Genomic DNA, 20,755 nt, shown 5'->3' with positions numbered 1-20,755 from the left:
AATAAGGCATTACTTTTGTTTACCAAATTCGATACTCATTGACCTCAATACAAAAACTCCTCGCTTGATGAGCGAAAAAAACGAAAACACTGCACCTGCTTGAGAGGATAGATTTTGGGCCCAAGCTATCCCTCTTGCTTCGTCTCTTCCTCTCTGTTTGAGCCGATGTCGTCGTGGATTTTGAACAGCGCGAGCCAGCCCGGTTACAAAACGAATGCAATCACTGTTCACCTGGTGCAAACTCCTCTCACCGGGGTAACCCGGGACAGATAATCGAATCCCCTCAGTGGTTTAATGTTTGACTTTTTATTAACAAATATCAACAAACGAGGAATAATCACAAGCAAACAAACTATTTACATTGCCAGGAATCCTAAACAAACTAATCATATTCATTAATAATACACGTTTTAATTGCCTGTTTTTTTTTATTCATTTGAGTTAAAATAGTGTTTAAACTAATTTATAAAGTGAAAAAAAGTTAGGTTTTGACTTAGACCATTTGCAATTGTGAATATTACATTTACCTAGTATTATTAGCAGTTGAATTAAATTACTACATCTTTATCCATGTCAGAATTTCTGAAATAAATAATTATATCAAACCATTAAATAGTACAATCGGTCCTATTCTTTTGGTAACAAAATTCTGTATGTCAATCCAAAAAATTATACTATAAATACAGGCAAAAAACACATGCCAAATGGTCTCTTCCATTCCACAGAAATCACAGTTATATTCAATATTCATCTTGAATCTTTCCAAAACATGTTTCACAGGATAAATTCTATGTTTCTACATTTTAAGTGAAACTTCCTTTACATTGTTACTGATACAATATCTGTTAGCAATTCTGAATGCTTTCCCCCCATTGTATATTACCATAGATATTTGACCAAAAGAGTCTTGCTGAGGGAATTGTAGTATCACAAACAATATTCCGAATCGGTTTATTACTACATTTATCTTTGATGTTAAATATTGCCAATGCATATATTTTCATGTAAATCTATGTTACTTACATCAACCACAGAGGAATTTCAAAGAGATACAACACCCATTGGAATCGCATCAAAAACAATTGCATATTATTTTGGGGTTATTGGAAATGTAATCTTATCAAGAAATTCCCTAAATGAGTATATACCCATCCTCATTCAGTAACTGACCAACCAAAGTAATTTTATATTTAATTTGAACAGTTATGAAAAAGAGACTTATTTTTAAATCTTATATCTTTGTTGTTCCATAAAAAGTATCTGTGAGGGGAAAAATTGTGTTTATACGCTAACATCCAAGCTAAAATTGCCTGCTTATGGAATTTGTCCAATTTTACTGGGATTTTATCAACATCAAAATTACATCGAAGCAAAAATTCTAAACCACCACCACAGTCAAATAAATACTTAGGGAAGACATTCCAAATACTGTTCTGGTTCTAAACATACTTCAGAATCCTATTTATTTTACAAGTATTATTTAGAGTATTGAAATCTAAAACCTCAAGACCTCCTTGTTCTTGGGTTTTAGTGAGAATATCTTTTTGTAGATAGTGAGGCTTGTTTCTCCAAATAAAATGATAACGGATCTTATCTAAGTCCTTTACAATTTTAGGGGGTAAGTCAAGTGATAACGAGACATAAACCGATCTGGATAACCCTTCAGCTTTGGATAATAAAACCCGACCGTATAACGAAACATCTCTCATCAAACAGGGGTTCAATTTCTTCTTTGTTTTCTCAATAATGGGGTTAAAGTTCAATTCACTCCTTTGTTTTTCATCCTTGCATATAACAATTCCAAGATAAGTACCCTTATCTTTAATTGGGATACCATATACTTTCTGTAAAACACAATCCTTGAGTGGAAATAAGACTTATTGATATTAATTTTCAACCCGAAACTAAGGAAAAGTCTTCAATACAGGAAACTGCTTTAGAAACCTCATTCCTGTCTCTTAAAAATATGATGGTATCATCAGCCAGTTGACTTAGTTTAAATTCATTGCCAAGTGCTGAAACACCTTGAAAATTTCCTTTCTTGATATGAAGAGCCATAATTTGAGTAACCAATAAAAATGGACTAATTGGGCAGCCCTGCCTAATGCCAAATCTTTGGGATGTCCGTGAGCTAATTTTACAGAGCTAGTACAACCACTATATAAAGTTTGGACTGCTTTCAAAAAAAGTCACCAAACCCCAAAAAACATATTGCTTTGAACATAAACGCATGTTCTACAGTGTCAAAAGCTTTATAAAAATCAACAAACATAAGAAAACTATCATCAAGTATGAGGTCATTATAGTCAATCATATCTAAGATCAACCTGATGTTATTACTAATGTGTCGACCATGCATAAAACCAGATTGTTCTTCATCAATTATATGATGCAAGCCTTGTTTCAACCTCTTAGCAAATACAAGGGCAAATCATTTACCATCATTATTCAACAGGCTAATGGGTCCCCATTGGTCTATATAAAGATTATCCTTATTAGGTTTGGAAATCAAAGTAATTACACCTTGCTTTAAGGAAGCCGGTAACTCCCCTTTTTCTATTGATTCTTGAAACATAGCAAGAATGAAAGGAATCAATTTATTGTTGAATGCTTTATAAAACTCGCTTATTAAACCATCATTTCCAGGGGACCTATTGTCCTTAAGGCTTTTAATACAGTCTTTTATCTCAATTTCAGATAACTCATCACAAAAATCCCTGAAATCATTATCTATCTTCTTAGCAATGTTTGCTACATTGTCTAAGAAAAGATCCATATTGGAAATTGGCTGGGCTGATGTATACAGATTCTGATCAAACTGGGCAACATGCTGAGAGATTTCTTTGGGGTTTTCATTGGGAGTATTATTAATCATTAACATACACAAGTCTTTTCGCCTGACCTTTTTTCTGAATGAAAAAAATATTTTGTATTTATCTCCTCCTCTTCCATCCATTTTCGTCTTGATATAGGCCTTTTCCTCATAGATATAGTCTAACTGCATTTGCAATAATTATAGCTCCAGTAATTCCTGATTAGTTAGTTCAGTTTTTTTTAGTATAATCCATTATTCCCTTTATGATGTCATATTCTCTCTCTCTCTTGGCACAGCAACTTCTTTCCCCAATAAAATAGCCAAAAGCCTTATATCAAATTTCATTATCTCCCAGTACCTTCCAAACATATTCATAACACAGGCACAATTCCAGTATTTATCAATAATTCCTGCTACTTCCTTCTTAAATACTTCATTCTCTAGTGAAGTCTTGTTCATTTTCCAGTAACCTTTACTAACTTTTTTGTTGACAAATCATGCATATTTATCTTTATTGATATCCCTTTGTGGTCTGTTAAAATCAATGGTTCAATCGAGACTGTATCAACCTTGTCAGCCATATCTTCAGATATCAGCCAGAAATCAATACGGGATTGTATAGATAAATCTTTGGTCCTCCATGTAAACAATCTTATCTGGGTTCTCATGTCTCCAAATATCTAGAACACCTAACCTTAGACATATATTCCTTATCTCACAAACATAACTGCTGTCCTTAGGAGGTCATCTATCTTGATGATCATGTAATACTGTATTCAAATCTCCACCCCATATTGCTTTGGCCAATGGAAATGTAGACATAATTTTACTTATTTTCCTCTCAATGTATCTAAATAAAATACAGTTACTTGACTTGTTATTGGAAGCATAAGTATTTACAACAATGAATTGAACGTGGTTGACATCTACCAATAGTTTAATCCATCTCCCTGTATTATCTGCTTATTGACTCAATATATGACCCTTAAAGTGGCCTTTTAAAATAGCGACACCTGCTGACCGGTTAGTACCAAATGAAAACCAAATGTCATTACCCCATTGACACTTCCAAAACGCAGTATCTGTGGAACAGGCATGAGTTTCTTGAATGAAATAAAAGTCGGCACTCTTACCCTTACAATACAAAAATAAAGATTTCCTTTTCAAAATATTACAGATTCCCCTGGCAGTAATAAGAAGTAAGTAAGAAGAAAGAAAGAAAAGCCAAGGCTAGAAAAGCCAAGGCTAGCCTTTTCAAGCAGAAATTTGCTTCCTGCAACACTAACTCAAAAAAGTTCTGGGACACTGTAAAGTCCATGGAGAATAAGAACACCTCCTCCCAGCTGCCCACTGCACTGAAGATAGGAAACACTGTCACCACTGATAAATCCACCATAATTGAGCATTTCAATAAGCATTTTTCTACGGCTGGCCATGCTTTCCACCTGGCTACTCCTACCCCGGTCAACAGCACTGCACCCCCCACAGCAACTCGCCCAAGCCTTCCCCATTTCTCCTTCTCCCAAATCCATTCAGCTGATGTTCTGAAAGAGCTGCAAAATCTGGACCCCTACAAATCAGCCGGGCTAGACAATCTGGACCCTTTCTTTCTATAATTATCTGCCGAAATTGTTGCCACCCCTATTACTAGCCTGTTCAACCTCTCTTTCGTGTCGTCTGAGATTCCCAAAGATTGGAAAGCAGCTGCGGTCATCCCCCTCTTCAAAGGGGGGGGACACTCTTGACCCAAACTGCTACAGACCTATATCTATCCTACCATGCCTTTCTAAGGTCTTCGAAAGGCAAGTCAACTAACAGATTACCAACCATTTTGAATCTCACCATACCTTCTCTGCTATGCAACATGGTTTCAGAGCTGGTCATGGGTGCACCTCAGCCACGCTCAAGGTTCTAAACGATATCTTAACCGCCATCGATAAGAAACATTACTGTGAAGCCGTATTCCTTGATCTGGCCAAGGCTTTCGACTCTGTCAATCACCAGATCCTCATCGGCAGACTCGACAGCCTTGGTTTCTCAAATGATTGCCTCGACTGGTTTACCAACTACTTCTCTGATAGAGTTCAGTGTGGCAAATCGGAGGGTCTGCTGTCCGGACCTCTGGCAGTCTCTATGGGGGTGCCACAGGGTTCAATTCTTGGACCGACTCTCTTCTCTGTATACATCAATGAGGTCGCTCTTGCTGCTGGTGAGTCTCTGATCCACCTCTACGCAGACGACACCATTCTGTATACTTCTGGCCCTTCTTTGGACACTGTGTTAACAACCCCCCAGGCAAGCTTCAATGCCATACAACTCTCCTTCAAAGCCTCCAATTGCTCTTAAATACAAGTAAAACTAAATGCATGCTCTTCAACCGATCGCTACCTGCACCTGCCCGCCTGTCCAACATCACTACTCTGGACTGCTCAAACTTAGAATACGTGGACAACTACAAATACTTAGGTGTCTGGTTAGACTGTAAACTCTCCTTCCAGACCCATATCAAACATCTCCAATCCAAAGTTAAATCTAGAATTGGCTTCCTATTTCGCAAACAAAGCATCCTTCACTCATGCTGCCAAACATACCCTCGTAAAACTGACCATCCTACCAATCCTCGACTTTGGCGTTGTCATTTATAAAATAGCCTCCAATACTCTACTCAACAAATTGGATGCAGTCTATCACAGTGCAATCCGTTTTGTCACCAAAGCTCCATATACTACCCACCATTGCGACCTATACGCTCTGGTAGGCTGGCCCTTGCTTCATACTTGTCGCCAAACCCACTGGCTCCATGTAATCTGCAAGACCCTGCTCGGTAAAGTCCCCCCTTATCTCAGCTCGCTGTTCGCCATAGCATCTCCCACCTGTAGCACACGCTCCAGCAGGTATATCTCTCTAGTCACCCCCAAAACCAATTCTTTCTTTGGCCGCCTCTCCTTCCAGTTCTCTGCTGCCAATGACTGGAATGAACTACAAAAATCTTTGAAACTGGAAACACTTATCTCCCTCACTAGCTTTAAGCACCAACTGTCAGAGCAACTCACAGATTACTGCACCTGTACATAGCCCACCTATAATTTACCCCCAAAATCCACCTCTTTCCCTACTGTATATAATTTATTTATTTATTTTGCTCCTTTGCACCCCATTATTTGTATTTCTACTTTGCACATTCTTCCACTGCAAATCTACCATTCCAGTGTTTTACTTGCTATATTGTATTTACTTTGCCACCATGGCCTTTTTTTGCCTTTACCTCCCTTATCTCACCTCATTTGCTCACATCGTATATAGACTTGTTTCTACTGTATTATTGATTGTTTGTTTGTTTTACTCCATGTGTAACTCTGTGTCGTTGTATCTGTCGAACTGCTCTGCTTTATCTTGGCCAGGTCGCAATTGTAAATGAGAACTTGTTCTCAACTTGCCTACCTGGTTAAATAAAGGTGAAATAAATAATTGAAAAAACAGAAATGGACATTTACTATCACAGTGACTATATGGAGAATAGTAAACTTGTATACGTTCACATTAATCGGGTTCTCACAAAAAGAAAAGTTCTTACTAGTTGCAAATAAAAACAGTCTCTATTTTTTTGTATTTTGCGCCACGCAAGTGGTTGACCTAAATTATATTGTTATACAATTGCAAATAACATGATGCCATAGATTGGTAAACAAATAGCCATCAAGCTAACTAACACTACTAAGTGTCAGTGTGAATTTCCCTGCCATAAAAAAAAAAAAATATATATATATATATAAAAAAGTTTGGCTCACACAAACAATGCTCTTTCCTCAATAAATAAAAAGCTTTATCAGATGCAAATAAAACTCAGTCCTGCACATCTCACTTGATAAATCCAGCAGTCAAGAAGCTAGGCGTCAGCGTGAATTTCCCTTCAATTATCAAAAGCCTTGGCTCCCGCAAAGTATGCACATTTCTCTTCCTTCCTTACTCTCTCAATCATTTGCCACAGACGATTCCGAGCTTCTTTGTGAAATGCAGTCAGATCCTCGTTGAACCTCAGGTTGTTCTTCTTTAAATAGTCATTTTTCTGTGCACTTTTCCATGTCATATCCCTCGCTGTCCTGGAGATGAATCTCATGATCACTGGTCGTGGTGGCTGTTTGTTTTCCCCATCTCTCAGCCTACCCAGGCTGTGCACTACATCCGGAGAACCTGCAACAACACTTCGCTCTTCCTGCGGGACTATTGCCCTGGAAATGTCCTTCACTCTTGCTTTGATGTTCTCGTCAGATTTTTCTGCTATTCCATAAATTCGAAGATTCCTTCTCCGACTTATACCAGTCATTCTCGTTAACCTTTGACTCCATTTCAGTGAGTTTCTTCTCCTGCTTTGCAACCTGAATTTTCAATGTTGCGTTCTGTTGCTTCAGTTTTGACTTCCTCAGCATTGAAATCAATCGATTTCTTCAGGTTAACGATGCTGATAGTGTTCTTTTACACCAAATCCATGATGTCATCTGCACTCTGATTTTTGCCGTGAGGATGCGGACGATGTTGTCCTGTAGCTGGCTCAGTGATGGTTCACTTCTCAGCTTCTTTGGAAGTTGCTCCTTGGTTGGGGTATTCGGTATGAATCACATTCACCCCCCTTTTTTACACTGCAAGCATATGAGTGAGTTTCAACAATGCCTCTTCTCCTTGGAAGTTTCAACATCCATTATCTCAGCAACAGTCTGGTCATGTCCTGATTCCACGCTACTAGCTATGAAGACGTTAGCAGGCTAACTTAACTGACGTTACACACGCTGAAACTTTTCGATAGCTGGCTTGTTCGTTGGAAATCGTCAAAAATATATTTAAATGGTTTGATTAATTACAAAATTATTCAAAATAGCTAAATTGTATGGTTAGATATATTTTTTTTGTGAAAAAACAAACACATTTCAACTGCAGTCTAAAACTATAAACTTTGTGAGAAAACCCTGAAATGGTTCCTCAGCTAGAAATGTTACACCCTCTCATGTCGCCATCTTGAGCGCCCCCCTCTGTGTTTTTAAAAATATATTTAACATTTTTATTAACAACAAATCAATACAGAAAGTACACAAGGGAACACAAGTACAGTGCCTTGCGAAAGTATTCGGCCCCCTTGAACTTTGCGACCTTTTGCTACATTTCAGGCTTCAAACATAAAGATATAAAGCTGTATTTTTTTGTGAAGAATCAACAACAAGTGGGACACAATCATGAAGTGGAACGACATTTATTGGATATTTCAAACTTTTTTAACAAATCAAAAACGGAAAAATTGGGCGTGCAAAATTATTCAGCCCCCTTAAGTTAATACTTTCGCAAGGCACTGTATTGTAATGACCTGACTTGATCATAAATGAACAATTGTCCAGACAGAGGCTTGAGTTTACGAATTGACGGTTTATTACACCAACTTTACACAGGCTACTGTTTGGGCCGTAGCACACGCCAAATAGATGACAGATAACCCACAAGCCAATCGTGACCTTCTCTTGTGAAACCCAGACGTAAGAGAGAGAGAACAAAGGCTGAATCTGGTCTTAACTTCCAATGCTCCACCCCCTGCCCAACCTCTGCCTCCACGCCATATTCTCCGCCAACCGCCAGGATGCCCGGCATCAGAACATTCCAGGCATTCCCGTGATTGGCAGATAGCAGGTTGATTGACAGGTGCAGGTTTTCTCCAGCTATGAACAAATACTCCGACCATGTTTGAAACCCCGGTTCTCAGTGTCCACCTTCCGTTTTGCCATTTTTGATGGGTGCATTGCCAATGAAATGAAGAAATGTAGTATTGGTGCGTGTAAAAGATCTGCGGGCTGCCGGTTTGCTGCGGTCTGCGGGCGGTTCTAATAATAAATCAAGACCCCGCGAACACCGGGTACTGGTCAGTACAACACAACCACCTACTAGCCTAACACATAACACACAGCTAGCTGTCTGTGCGGGTCGCTACAGTATATATAGATTATATACAATGGACAATCGCGCTAGGGGGTACAATATCACATTACAATTACACAATTACACAAGCCATACATACACTTACAATTCTAACAGCTTTTTTGTTAGTAGAGTATTTAACTGTTTTAAAATACAGTTCAATTTCTTTTTGTAGGGTAAGAAATTGTGGGGTTTTTGTTTGTACATTTACATTTGTGTATATGAAATTTGGCCAAAAGAATAATGAAATTAATTACATAAAAATGTTTCATCTTATTTCTCTTATGTAAAGAATCCAAACAGTACATCTCGCCACAATAGTGTAAAATCTTCATAGATGTGTTCAATTATCAATCTACTGATGTCTTGCCACAGTTTTCTTACATGAATACAATGCCAAAAAATATGCAACACTGTTTCTGGGTGGTCATTACAAAAGGAGCAATTTGAGTTTATGTTTTCCTTAAACGTCTTCATATAGTGGTTGGCAGGATAATATTTATGAATAATTTTAAAGGAAACTTCCTTAATTTTGTTAACAAGTAGGTATGTGTGTGGCAACATCCAAACTTTTTTCCAACAGATATTATCAATAAATCCATTTCAATAAGGCATGACATAAGGTATACAACATCCTGCTGAAAAAAGGTTTGTATCGCTCTGTTATTGAATGGACCAAAAGAGAAACAAATATTTCCTACTGATGAGTCAACAGGGTCAATAGAAGGTAGGCTCTGAGGGTCAGGTCTTGACACGTTCCTGAATAACAGAGCAACACCTGAGGGAATGGCATTTAAAACAATTGCGAAATCTTTAGGTGTTACAGGGACCTTGTAAAGTGATAAGAATTCCTTATAACTGAGTAAAATACCCTCTGCCTTTACCAGTTGGCTCACCAATAGGATATTATTTCGGAACCAATATTCTAAAAACAAAGAAGTATTTTTATACAATATCTCGATTATTCCATATATAATATCCGTGTGGAGAAAAATTGTGTTTATAAATTAAGGACCATGATCAGAAAACCTGCCAATGAAAAGCAGAAAGTTTCACTGAAATGTCATCAATATTATAATTGCAAAACAACATGTAGGTAGAGATGAAAAAGTAGAGAAGTAGAGAAAAGTAGAGAAGACATGATGAGGAATAAATTCCAGATAGAAGTGGGTCTTCTTAGGAATTGTTTTATCCAATTGATCTTAAAAGTATTATTTAAAGTAGTAAAGTCCAGAAAATTCAGTCCACCATTCTCAACAGTTTTCCTAATGTAATGGGTACGGTTTCTCCAAAGAAAGTTGATAAGCATCTGGTCTATCTCCTTGCTTATTTTACTGTCAAGATATAAAGATGGAGCGCCATATGTTAGACTAGAGATACCTTCGGCCTTGGTTATTAGGACTTTACCTTTTAAAGATAAGTCCCTCATTGATTTAGCTTCTTCTGGGTATTTTTAATAAGTAAATTAGTAAATCAATTTAGTAAGCCTCTAGACTTCTGATCCTTTGTAATGGTTATGCCTAAATATGTAAGTTCTTCTTTTACTGGAATACCATAATATGACGGTGTCACACAATCTTTGACAGCTATGAGTTCACATGTATTAATGTTAAGATATAGACCAGACACTTTGGAAAAGGATTGTATCACATTGATCGATATGGGAATTTGGTTAGCGTCTTTCAGAAAAAGTGTATTATCATCAGCCAGCTGGCTTATAATAATTTATTTACCAGCTATGGAAATACCTTGTACAGGACTATTATCTAAAGAATTTGCAAGAAGTTGGGTGATTAATAAAAACAGGTACGGGGAGATAGGACAACCTTGCCTAATTCCTCTCTTTAACTCAAATCTAGGTGAGGTGCCATATTTCAATTTGATAGAGCTGTTACCATTTGCATAGAGTCTTAATAGCCTTACAGAAAAAATCCCCAAAGCCAAGTCTCTCAAGGGAGTGGAAGAGAAACTGATGCTCTACTGTGTCAAATGCTTTATAAAAATCTAAAAATAATATGAAGCTATACTCAGTTATTAGGTCTGAGCAGTCAAGTATGTCTAATACTAGTCTGACATTGATTAGAAATATGTCTGCTCTTCATGAAGCCAGACTGTGTTTCATCAATGATTGCATCCAGGACTTCTTTAATTCTTTTGCAAGTAGTAAGGCTAATATCGTATAGTCATTATTAAGAAGACAAATTGGACGCCAGTTATCGATGAGCAGCACTTATTTTTTAGGCTTATAGGTAGGTATCAGTGTTATTAACCCCTGACTCATTGTAGGAGGGATAACATTGTTTTTAATACTCTCTAAAAAGACTTCAAATAGGAAGGGAGCTACTTGTTCAGAAAATAATTTGTAAAATTGTGACTTAAATTCCATCAACACCTGGTGATTTATTGTTCTTTAGATGTTTGATAGACTATATAATCTCTTTCATCACACTGTTTAGATTCTATATCACTGATAGAGTGAACATTATTCAGTGAATTAAAAAACATCTGTGGATTCCTGACAGTACGTAGAGCTATACAATTTTGTGTACAAATTGCTACAGTATTTAGCGATTGATTTTTGGTCATCTGTAATAACAATGTTTAATTTATGGATAGTGTTATTTTTAGAGTGAAATTTCTCAAGTCTAAAGAAATAGGATGAATTCTGTTCTCCCTCCTCAATCCATTTTTTTCCCTAGATCTAATAAAGGCTCCTTATGCTTTTAATCTATAAATATTATCCAGTTTATTTTGTAACTCAATTAGTTCCATCTTCTCCTCGGTTGGGGACCTCTGAGAAAGGGAAGTTATCTTAATGATCACCTTTTCCTCCTCAGCTCTTCTGGTCTTAGCAAGATTACTACCATATTTTCTAAGGTATTTGGACACCTCAAATTTAAAGAGCTCCCAGTTCTTACAATAAGATTTTTCTTCACAAGCCCTTTCCCAAAAGCGTAAGAGCAGATCTTTAACCTCAAATGTAACTATATCATTATTTAATAATGAGCTATTTAGCTTCCAGTAGGATGCTCTGCCAAGGTTAGTATCAGGGGTAAATATTTTGATATAAATTTAAATGGCCCTATGGTCTGTGAGTAGGGAGTCCCCCCATCAGTGGTACAGACAAGCATCTCTGAACCCTGCCCATCACACATTTTTTAGGCACAGGTGACCGGAAGTATCATCAAATGTTGATGGCGGCGGGATGAGAGGATCAAAGACGTGCAACAACATCGGCTCCATTATTTTTCAATTTACCTGTCGAAATTTAAAATCTGTAAGTAATTTGAGCAAGTCATGTGAGGATCGCTTCTTCTGAGAAATGCTAGCATAGTCACTGTTAAAGCTTCTCACAGGCCAATTCATATAATCAGCAATCCAGGGTTTATATACATCATTGAGGGAGTTATATTAACCTGAGTCACGGTGCACCGTATATGGCCCGTGACCTGAACGGGCAAAAACGGTGAGGGAGGAGCGACCTCAAATTGAACAGTAATCGGTGCCGCTTTATCATGTTGTCAACAAGGCAGCATGATGCACCGTTCAGAATAATAAAACATATATTTTCCATCAAGGTGCTTAATCTAGCCTTGGCTACATGTCTTTTGTGTTGAGCAGGTGATCCATTATATTGACCAGTAAATAACAATTAAAATAAATGTTTTAGGCAGTCGGAGGAGCAAGACCAGGTGGGACCATTCTAATCTAGCCAATGAGAGGCAGATAAACCTGACAACAACAGGAACAACTCCGATATAAAGTGTTTTTTTTTATTCTCAAAATTGCTGGGATGTCACGTGTCCTACAATATCAGTACACTCATAGCAACATGAGCATTTCGAAACATCTAATCGATCAAATAAACCACACGTAGCAAATGTTAACCAAATTCGACATTGACCTCCATACAAAACCCGCCACCTGCTGAAGACAGATTTTGGGCAGTTATCCCTCTTGCTTCGCCTCTTCTCTGTTTGAGCCGATTTCACCGTGAGCTTTGAACGCGGTACTTGGCTCACACCCGGTAGGCAGTCCCGTAACAAAACTAATATATTTTTTTTACCCGGTGTAAACTCCTTTCACCGGTGTAACCCGGGCCAGATAATCGAATTCCCCCAGTGGCGGTAGGATGAGAGGATCAAAGAAGTGCAACATCGGCTACATAATTTTTCTACGTAGCTGTCCACATTTAAATTTTGTAAGTGATTTGAGCAAAGTCAATAGATTTGAGGTCCATTGTAGTTTCTTGCAAATTGTTTCTATAGCTTGTCCCAGCCTCGGTTTTGTATAGTGATGTCGTTTTCAAAGGCCACTACTTTAAACTGTTTTATTATTTTTTTTACACAGCCGAACTGGATCTACCAATGCCAACAACCCCCATGGACGACCGTCTGCGCGTGGTGGCCGTGATACATGCTTTGAAAGCATCTGGAGTTCGCGTGAAAAATTGGAAGAACTTCTTCAATGGGCCAGACACGAGTGGCCCTGTCAGACCGGTAACAAACACGAACATAATGTTCCCTGAACGGTTAACCTCAATGCTTCAATAAAGTTTGTTGTCTACACAGACATTATGCGCCACCTTAGACATGTTGATTACTTGTTGAGTGATGATTACTCCCAATGTCACATTTCTTGAATATTCAAATCTATTAATCATAAGTTGCACACTACCAATGTTGTGTGATTGTTGTAGAAAGCATTTATAGTACCTCTATGATCTGTAGATGGATGTCTTTCAGGAGAACCAATCTCAATTTGCCTTTGGTCGGGACCTGATCTTGCTGCCCCAGTGCCATTTAACTGATATGAGTGGGACAGTGCCAAAGTATGTAAACTTGAACTGGGAGATGTGATTGTATCCAGAATATATTTTAAACAATGAACAACTGGTCGTGGCAAACGTACCATTGAGTGATCTAACTATTCCAATTTAGGTTCTTGGTGGATGCCTGTGAATTTTTATCCCATCATCTTCATACTGAAGGGCTGTTTCGAAAGACGGGGTCATTGAGTCGGATCCGTGCTTTGAAGGTAAGATTGCACAGGAGAGATGTGCAGGAAAATCTACATTCTTACCCCAATGAGTATCTTTTCTATGTTGACCATCTACCACCTCATAACAGGCTGACCTGGAGCAGGGGGAGCCAGTCTTTTCACTGCCACATTCAGCCACTCTGCAGTCCTGTGATGTGGCGTCTCTTGTGAAGCAGTTCTTACGGGAGTTGCCCTCTCCCCTCATCCCTATGGATCTACAGGTGCCACTGTGCTGTGCACAGGGCTTAGAGGAGGAGGGGGGCCAGGAGCAGGGTAAAGATGGAGTCACTCTTCTTCTTACAGCCCTGTTCCCTCTTTCTCATTCACGGGCCCTCCGATACCTCTGCACTTTCCTGAGACAGACGGCTCAAAGGTTTGTCTCCAGAATTTCATCATTACTTTTCCTTTCATCTGCGTTGTTCCTCCATTCTCCACCAAGTTTCTCAATCTCCGATCCCTCCTTTTCACTAGATGTGAAGAGAATCGTATGGAAGTGGGCAATCTGGCCCTTGTGATTGCACCTAATTTGCTACATTGTCCAGCTGGGGGCTCTAAACTGACCGCAGGCACAGAGAGACAACTGGATAGACAAGCAGCAGTGATCAAGACACTCATAATACATGCAGATCGTATCGGTATGTTCTGATAACTATACATTTGTTCAGTAGCTGATGACGGGTGTTTGATTTAATGTTGACACCGATTTCAATCCTCTATACGTCCACAAGGTGTCGTTCCCCCTTCTATTATGGACATGGCATCTGTAGCAGAGTCGGGTGAATCCACTACACCCCCAGTTGACGGAGGGAGATTTCAGGAGAGGGCAGGACTTGGTGTGTATAGAAGTTTAAGACGTCAAAGGAGGCGCAGTGTTGGAGGTGAGAGTTTAGGCAATGACGAGGTTCATACTGTGAGAGTCATTTAAGAATACACTGCTGTCAATTCATGAATTCAGTTCAGAATTCTTCTTCTTCTTCTTCTTTTGCTTGATCTATCCAGAGATATTTGTGGATGCTCTCAGTAAATTCAAGACAGGCCGCACACACACTGGCCCTTCACACCCCACAGACGGTACGTGCATAATGTTGTGGTGCTTTTTGCATGCTTTTTGCTGCTTAGAAACTGGTTGCTTAGTTCTGATGCTTTGAAAAAGTTATGTCGAAATGATCTAGTCGTTAGTAATAGCCAATAGGTGTGTTGCCCCTGACTTTATAACCTTGACCCCACAGGCCGGCAAAATACAAAGACATCTCACCACACCACATCTCAATCACCAGTCACATCCAAACGAAAATCGAGCGAAGATACTGTCCCTGATGTAGAGGGCTCTGCTAAAAAAAGGTACATATATATATATTTTTTATATAGATGAGCCAATTCAGATTCTGTTTTAAATGCTTTACATGGAGCTAATACCATCCTTCTCTATATACAGACGCTCTATCCATGACCTAAGAAAAGACAACCAATCCATCAGCAAACTACATTCAAATGGTGATGTATTTGTAGCCTGTACTGCAATATAGCTTTTAGTCAGTCGAATAAGGTACGGTATGACAAGTTCTATGTTTTGACTGTCCGAGTAGACTCCGAGTCGGCAGTCGGCCAAAGCCTTTCCAGTACTCACACCTCTGTCCTGAGTGTAGGGGAGGGCAGTAGGGAGCAGGAGCTGTCTGTCACTCTCAGTGCCTCAGAGAAGAGGAGGAATCACAAAAAATATCATAAAACGTCAAACAAGTAAATCGTAAACATCTTATATTTAACCCTTGTTTACCTATTGCCTTGTTTTCGTGGCCGACGAGGTGACCGACTGTGTGTATATTTCCTGAAGGCATCCGGTGCAAGATGACAAGGCTCATCGAAGGAGATCTCTCAGATTCTTCAACATGCCAAGCTGGAGCAGCCCTGTAAGTCTGGCGCTCTTCACTCTCCTGTTCTAACACACGTCGCATAGTTCCCGTTATGTCTTTAGATACCCCACTCTATTGTTTGACTTCCCTGTGACTTAATTCACAGAATCCTTCCCCAACACCCATTGAGAAGGACACTGAGAATTGGATCATGGGCAGTAGGACGGTATCTGATGGTATGACTGAAGCATCCAGCTCTGAGGCTGAACGGTACAGGATTCCTGTCAAAATGATTGATGGCCCTGGACGAGGTTTGGATTGTTTCTTTAAAATGTCCGTCACATTGAGATTTTAGACATTTAGCAGATGCTCTTATCCAGAGTGACTCAAAGTCATAACTTCTTTATTGAGGAAAAACGTATTTATCAGCTAAATCAGTGCTAGTAGGAAAATACCATGTATCCACATGTTACTCACTTAAATACTCAATGTGACATTTTATCTGTATTCAGTTCTAGTGGGGAATGAGATGGAGGCTAAACCTGATCTGCTGAACTACAGGTTCGCTGAAAATCTTGATGACTTCCTGGATCTCGTGACATTGGACTCGCCTACCGGGACAGAAGATGGGGAATCACGTGCATGCTCTGTGCACAAGTTGGAAAATGAGACAATAGAGGAAACAGTTTCCTACTGTCTGACTAACAGTGTATTTAGGGGTCATTTCAACGCTCTGGCAACACTGCTCCGTAGCCCCAGGGTTTCTCCCCCACCCCCTGAACCCCAGCTCAACAATGTCCTGCGTCAGCGGGTAGGGGGTCAGGGGAGTGTTGTCCATCTGCGTCGGCAGGGAGAAAGGCGGTTTGGACGCTCCATCAGTCATGATGGTGTTCCCGGATCTTTTCCAGGACAAGCTCCTAAAAATCAGCAGGATGAGCCAGGGGTTTTTCAAAGCCCCAGTGAGACAGTTCTATGTTCACCACCAAAGCCAACTCTAAGTCTTTATCAATTTGCCCAAGAGGGGCAGAATGAAATCCAACATACTCCAGATCCTCAACTACAACAGGATAACCCCTTGCAAACCCTCCAGTATTTGTGTACTCCTCCATCACTAAATCCAAAGCCGAACCAGGGATCTCGCCAGGGGCAATTTAACAAATCACAACTGCATCTCAGGGAAAGCCAACTGAAACTGTTGGAGGAACAATACACAGAGTCAGGTCTGCATGACCTGCTGGAGATGCACTTGAATATATGTGATCCAAAGGAGGAGCAATGGCAATACCTTACAGTTCCAATGCAGTTTGATAGACCGTCTCAGACAGACACTATCTTAGATGTTCTACCTCAGACCATGGTCCCCCTACAGCAGAAGCCCCAAACTACTGAAGTCAAACTTCCTATCCCTTCTCCTCTAACCCCTCCTCTCTCTCAAACAGAAACATGCTCTCCCAGTCCCAGTATACCCTCTGCCACAACGATAGACAGAACATCATCAACTGAACTCTACACTGTTCCGTTAGTGGCTAACTGCTCCCTAACCTCTGTCACGGCTTTTGACTTTATAGAGGTCGACAGAGGGGTCAGTGAGAGTGATGGGTCTTCTCTTCCTGTGGAATTATCCCCACCCCCAGTCTTGCAGTTCAGTCACCTGGCCACCAGGAGAGGCTACAGAGATTCGCCTCGCTGGCCTATCCATGATATTAGCATTGCCACAGGGGACCCCGTTCATATATACCTTGGTGCAGGGGACCCTCTACAGATATGACATGTACAGGACATACAAAGTGGTTCTTTGTTTGTAGGGCTTTGGTTTTGAGTATTAGGGTTTTAAAATGGGTAAATAAAACCACACAAAGAATGGCATCTGTTACTTGATGTAATTGTGCCAAGTTATATCCTCACATTTTTATTTTATGATGTTTTCATGAGGTTGTTTTTATTAGTCTCTGTTATGTTTTGTTATTATTGTGTCCGAAGTTGCGTTTGACATATCTCAGACTATTTAATTTGCTTATTCTTTATCTATTCAGTTTTAATTAAAAAAAATATTTAAAAAAAATCATTTTTGATTTATTCATTCATATCAGATTTAGTATATCCCTCTTAGAGGCATTTTCCTGATTGTTTAGAGGCTGACATTTTCCTGACTTAGTGGTTTTAAAATGAGTCTGTATTCATAAACCTTTTTTTGCAGACCTACATTAAGGGGGATCCCTTTGGGACTGATGCAACAGCACTGCCATCTTTAGTATGCATGTGTTTTACACGTATTGTAGCTATGTTAAATCACATTCAGACACATCAAATGTTTACTGGTGTATTTGGTGATACTGTACAACAATCCTATAGGACTTCTAGCTAAACTGTCCAGTTAAAGCATACATCTATCTCTGTGTTGTAGTCACAGATCCATCCCCTTTTTATGTTGCACTGAGCAGGAGTTAACTGTCACTGTCTCATAACGTAGCCAGAGACACCAGACCCACATTCTCCTTTAGTAAGCCACCACACACAGGCAGTAGTTTGGAGTGAGAGCAGAGAGGCGCGAGAAAGACTGCAAGGCTGGCCGAGGAGCAACCAGGGAGAAAAGAGTCATTTACACATCTCTCTCAAGGAGTGATCAGTAATACTTTGAGAGGATGGCAGAAGGGGGAGATGGAGAGGAGGAGATTCAGTTCTTGCGTACGGTTAGTGATGCTGTATTCCTTCTGTTCTATTATTTTGTTTAGAGTGTAGCTGATAGAGGCTTTGAGAGAAACCATGCTGCAGTGTAGCTATAATCAGGTACCTTATCCTGCTGTAATCTGTCACTTCTGTGTAACTTGTAGTCCAATGTATCAACTTTCAAACGTTTTTGTTAATGGCTTCCCTTTGACTTTGGAAAGACCAAATTGACATGGACAGTTTCTGGGTTTGTCAGTATTGTTATCTATCTATACACCAGAGGAACTTGATATGTTATTGTTTGGGAGTTGGGCAGCTTGCTTGGTGCCAAGTAAAGTAGAAACGCATGAAAACTAGGGTAGTAATTCATTTAAAAAAACACTAAGACTGGTCAACAAAAGATGCATAAAAATGTAATTTTATTTGATTAATTAAATGGAATGAGAAATCAGATTTTGAAGAATGCATAGTTTTGAGTGTTTTTTCATTTTTGTTGCAGTAATATGGTTACATTTACATTTACATTTAAGTCATTTAGCAGACGCTCTTATCCAGAGCGATTTACAAATTGGTGCATTCACCTTATGACATCCAGTGGAACAGCCACTTTACAATAGTGCATCTAAATCTTTTAAGGGGGGTGAGAAGGATTACTTTATCATTTCATAGTTGTGATGTATTCACTATTATTCTACAATGTAGAATATAGTAAAAATAAAGAAAAACCCTTGAATGAGTAGGTGTGTCCAAACTTTTGACTGGTACTGTATATGTAGTACAACTATTGCAAGATCTGAAAATGGTTGTCTAACAATGATCAAGAACCAATTTCACAGTTTGAACGCATTTAAAAAAAAAAAAGAATAAATGGACAAATGCTGCACAAAACAGGTGTGGAAAGCACTTAGACTTTTTTAACCCACTTTGAATTCAGGCTGTAAACAGAACAAAATATGGAATAAGTATTAAAGTATTAAAATTCTGTCCCATTCGAAATAGGCTAGAAAAAAACAGCAAAGCAAAAAAGAGTGAGCACTCACCATTGGATAGTTAATACAATAAGTTACAGATGAGGTAATGAGAGTACAGCATGATGGAAAGGGGTTACAGGTTACATTGCATCAGAGCGGTTGTCCCAGTCAAGACAAGGCCATTCTTCACAGCAATTTATTGACTACAGCACATTTTTACACCATTGAGACCAGCATGATAAAGATGCTGATTTCCACACTATTCAGCTACTGAATGAGGGAGAGGAATTGTGTGTGACACGTTTTCCTACTGGTGTTTTACGAGCTGTTCTTAGACTGATTGAATACTAATCTTCAGCAGTACAGTAACCAGAGACTGGTCTGCTTGTGGAGAGTTAGACCATTCATACCACTGTCCCAGTGTAGTGTAGAGTGACCCTCTCACTGTCTCTCGCCATGTCTCACTGGAGACCTAGTGGAGCAGAGACGAGGATACTGACGGGTCTCACAGGGATCACAAGAGTTTGGTGTTTCATATCTGTTTTATTAATATACACTAACAACTAGTTGGAGGGGAAAAGTACAACACCAGTCAAACAAAATGCACCAGCTCTAAGCACTGATGTTTGTCATTCACACTGTTCTGAACTAGATACAGTACACTGCCTTATTTTCAAAGTGAACATATCTTTCTCAAAGAATACCAGTGAGCTACATTGAATATACAATCACGGTAAGACATTGAAAAGGAGCATGGCATACAACATGCCTTTCTGAAACAAGCTCTCTGTGTTGGTTTGGTTTTAGGCACAGATATTTTCCTTCGTAGGGACTCGGACTGACGTGAACACCAAATGACATTTCACAGGCAAGGCTTTTATATGATGTGTCAAACCTGACTGAATCCAGGCAGAGATGGGCTGTTAAATATACCTGACATTTATCTGTGTGTATAGGTATCATTCACCAAAGAGCGCTAGCACTTTCTATATATACTGCTGTGTTAGTGGGCATGGCCAAAAATGTTTGAGGTCCTTCTCTTGGCCACAGCAAAATGTATATATTTTAAAGCTAAATATTGTATTTAAAAAAAAAAAATGTTTTGCATTATGGTACAGATACTTCAGTGTGAAAGTCTTGGAAGATGCGGAGAGTCAAAGCACAGTGGGCTGAATTCAAGGCCAAACCCTCTTTATATCTGTGCTGAGTTTTAAAGCAAATTTTCTGCAATTATACACATTTTGCCATAGCATAAGAAGAAGGCATAAACCATCGGAGTCACTCAAACATGAACTATCAGTGGGTGCCCCATGCCATAACATTTATTTTAGAATCTTTTGATTCTCCCTGACTGTACTTTTTATTTTGTTGGTTGTTTGTTCTCAAATATAATCTTATTTTAAAACACACGGAGCAAAAATATAAACCCAACATGGAAAGTGTTGGTCCCATGTTTC

The 20,755-nt window shown here is 39.2% G+C and overlaps 2 protein-coding genes across 12 annotated transcripts in view; both read left to right on the top strand.

The window, feature by feature from the left end:
• The first annotated feature begins 4,194 nt into the window (after nucleotides 1-4,194).
• Nucleotides 4,195-17,722, top strand: LOC118394921 (uncharacterized). 6 transcript variants are annotated; one of them, XM_052520906.1, is made up of 14 exons: nucleotides 4,195-6,854; nucleotides 13,121-13,269; nucleotides 13,501-13,601; nucleotides 13,711-13,807; nucleotides 13,900-14,183; nucleotides 14,282-14,445; nucleotides 14,539-14,688; nucleotides 14,810-14,881; nucleotides 15,040-15,151; nucleotides 15,246-15,304; nucleotides 15,397-15,547; nucleotides 15,642-15,717; nucleotides 15,827-15,971; nucleotides 16,173-17,722. In XM_052520906.1, exons 2-14 carry the CDS (start codon nucleotides 13,138-13,140, stop codon nucleotides 17,426-17,428), a joined length of 2,799 nt encoding a protein of 932 aa, XP_052376866.1. In that variant the 5' UTR covers nucleotides 4,195-6,854; nucleotides 13,121-13,137; the 3' UTR covers nucleotides 17,429-17,722. The 6 variants fall into 6 exon arrangements, with proteins under 6 accessions (XP_052376866.1, XP_052376865.1, XP_052376864.1 ...); XM_052520905.1 differs by having other exon boundaries at nucleotides 4,195-7,165; XM_052520904.1 differs by lacking the exon at nucleotides 4,195-6,854 and adding an exon at nucleotides 7,289-7,421 and having other exon boundaries at nucleotides 13,516-13,601.
• Nucleotides 17,723-17,878: 156 nt separating this feature from the next.
• Nucleotides 17,879-20,755, top strand: part of LOC118384831 (ryanodine receptor 1-like) — a 95,334-nt gene continuing 92,457 nt past the window's right edge. For all 6 annotated transcript variants that reach the window (XR_008139053.1, XR_008139055.1, XR_008139054.1 and 3 more), the window contains exon 1: nucleotides 17,879-18,350. Coding sequence is in view for 3 of the 6 variants with exons in the window: in XM_052520900.1 (XP_052376860.1) it covers nucleotides 18,303-18,350 (48 nt within the window). In the remaining 3 variants the exon portion in view is untranslated. The remainder of the gene's footprint in view (nucleotides 18,351-20,755) is intronic.

The sequence above is a fragment of the Oncorhynchus keta genome, chromosome 6 (assembly GCF_023373465.1).
Source record: "Oncorhynchus keta strain PuntledgeMale-10-30-2019 chromosome 6, Oket_V2, whole genome shotgun sequence".
Taxonomy (NCBI): domain Eukaryota; kingdom Metazoa; phylum Chordata; class Actinopteri; order Salmoniformes; family Salmonidae; genus Oncorhynchus; species Oncorhynchus keta.
This window is presented reverse-complemented; position numbering and strand designations above follow the sequence as displayed.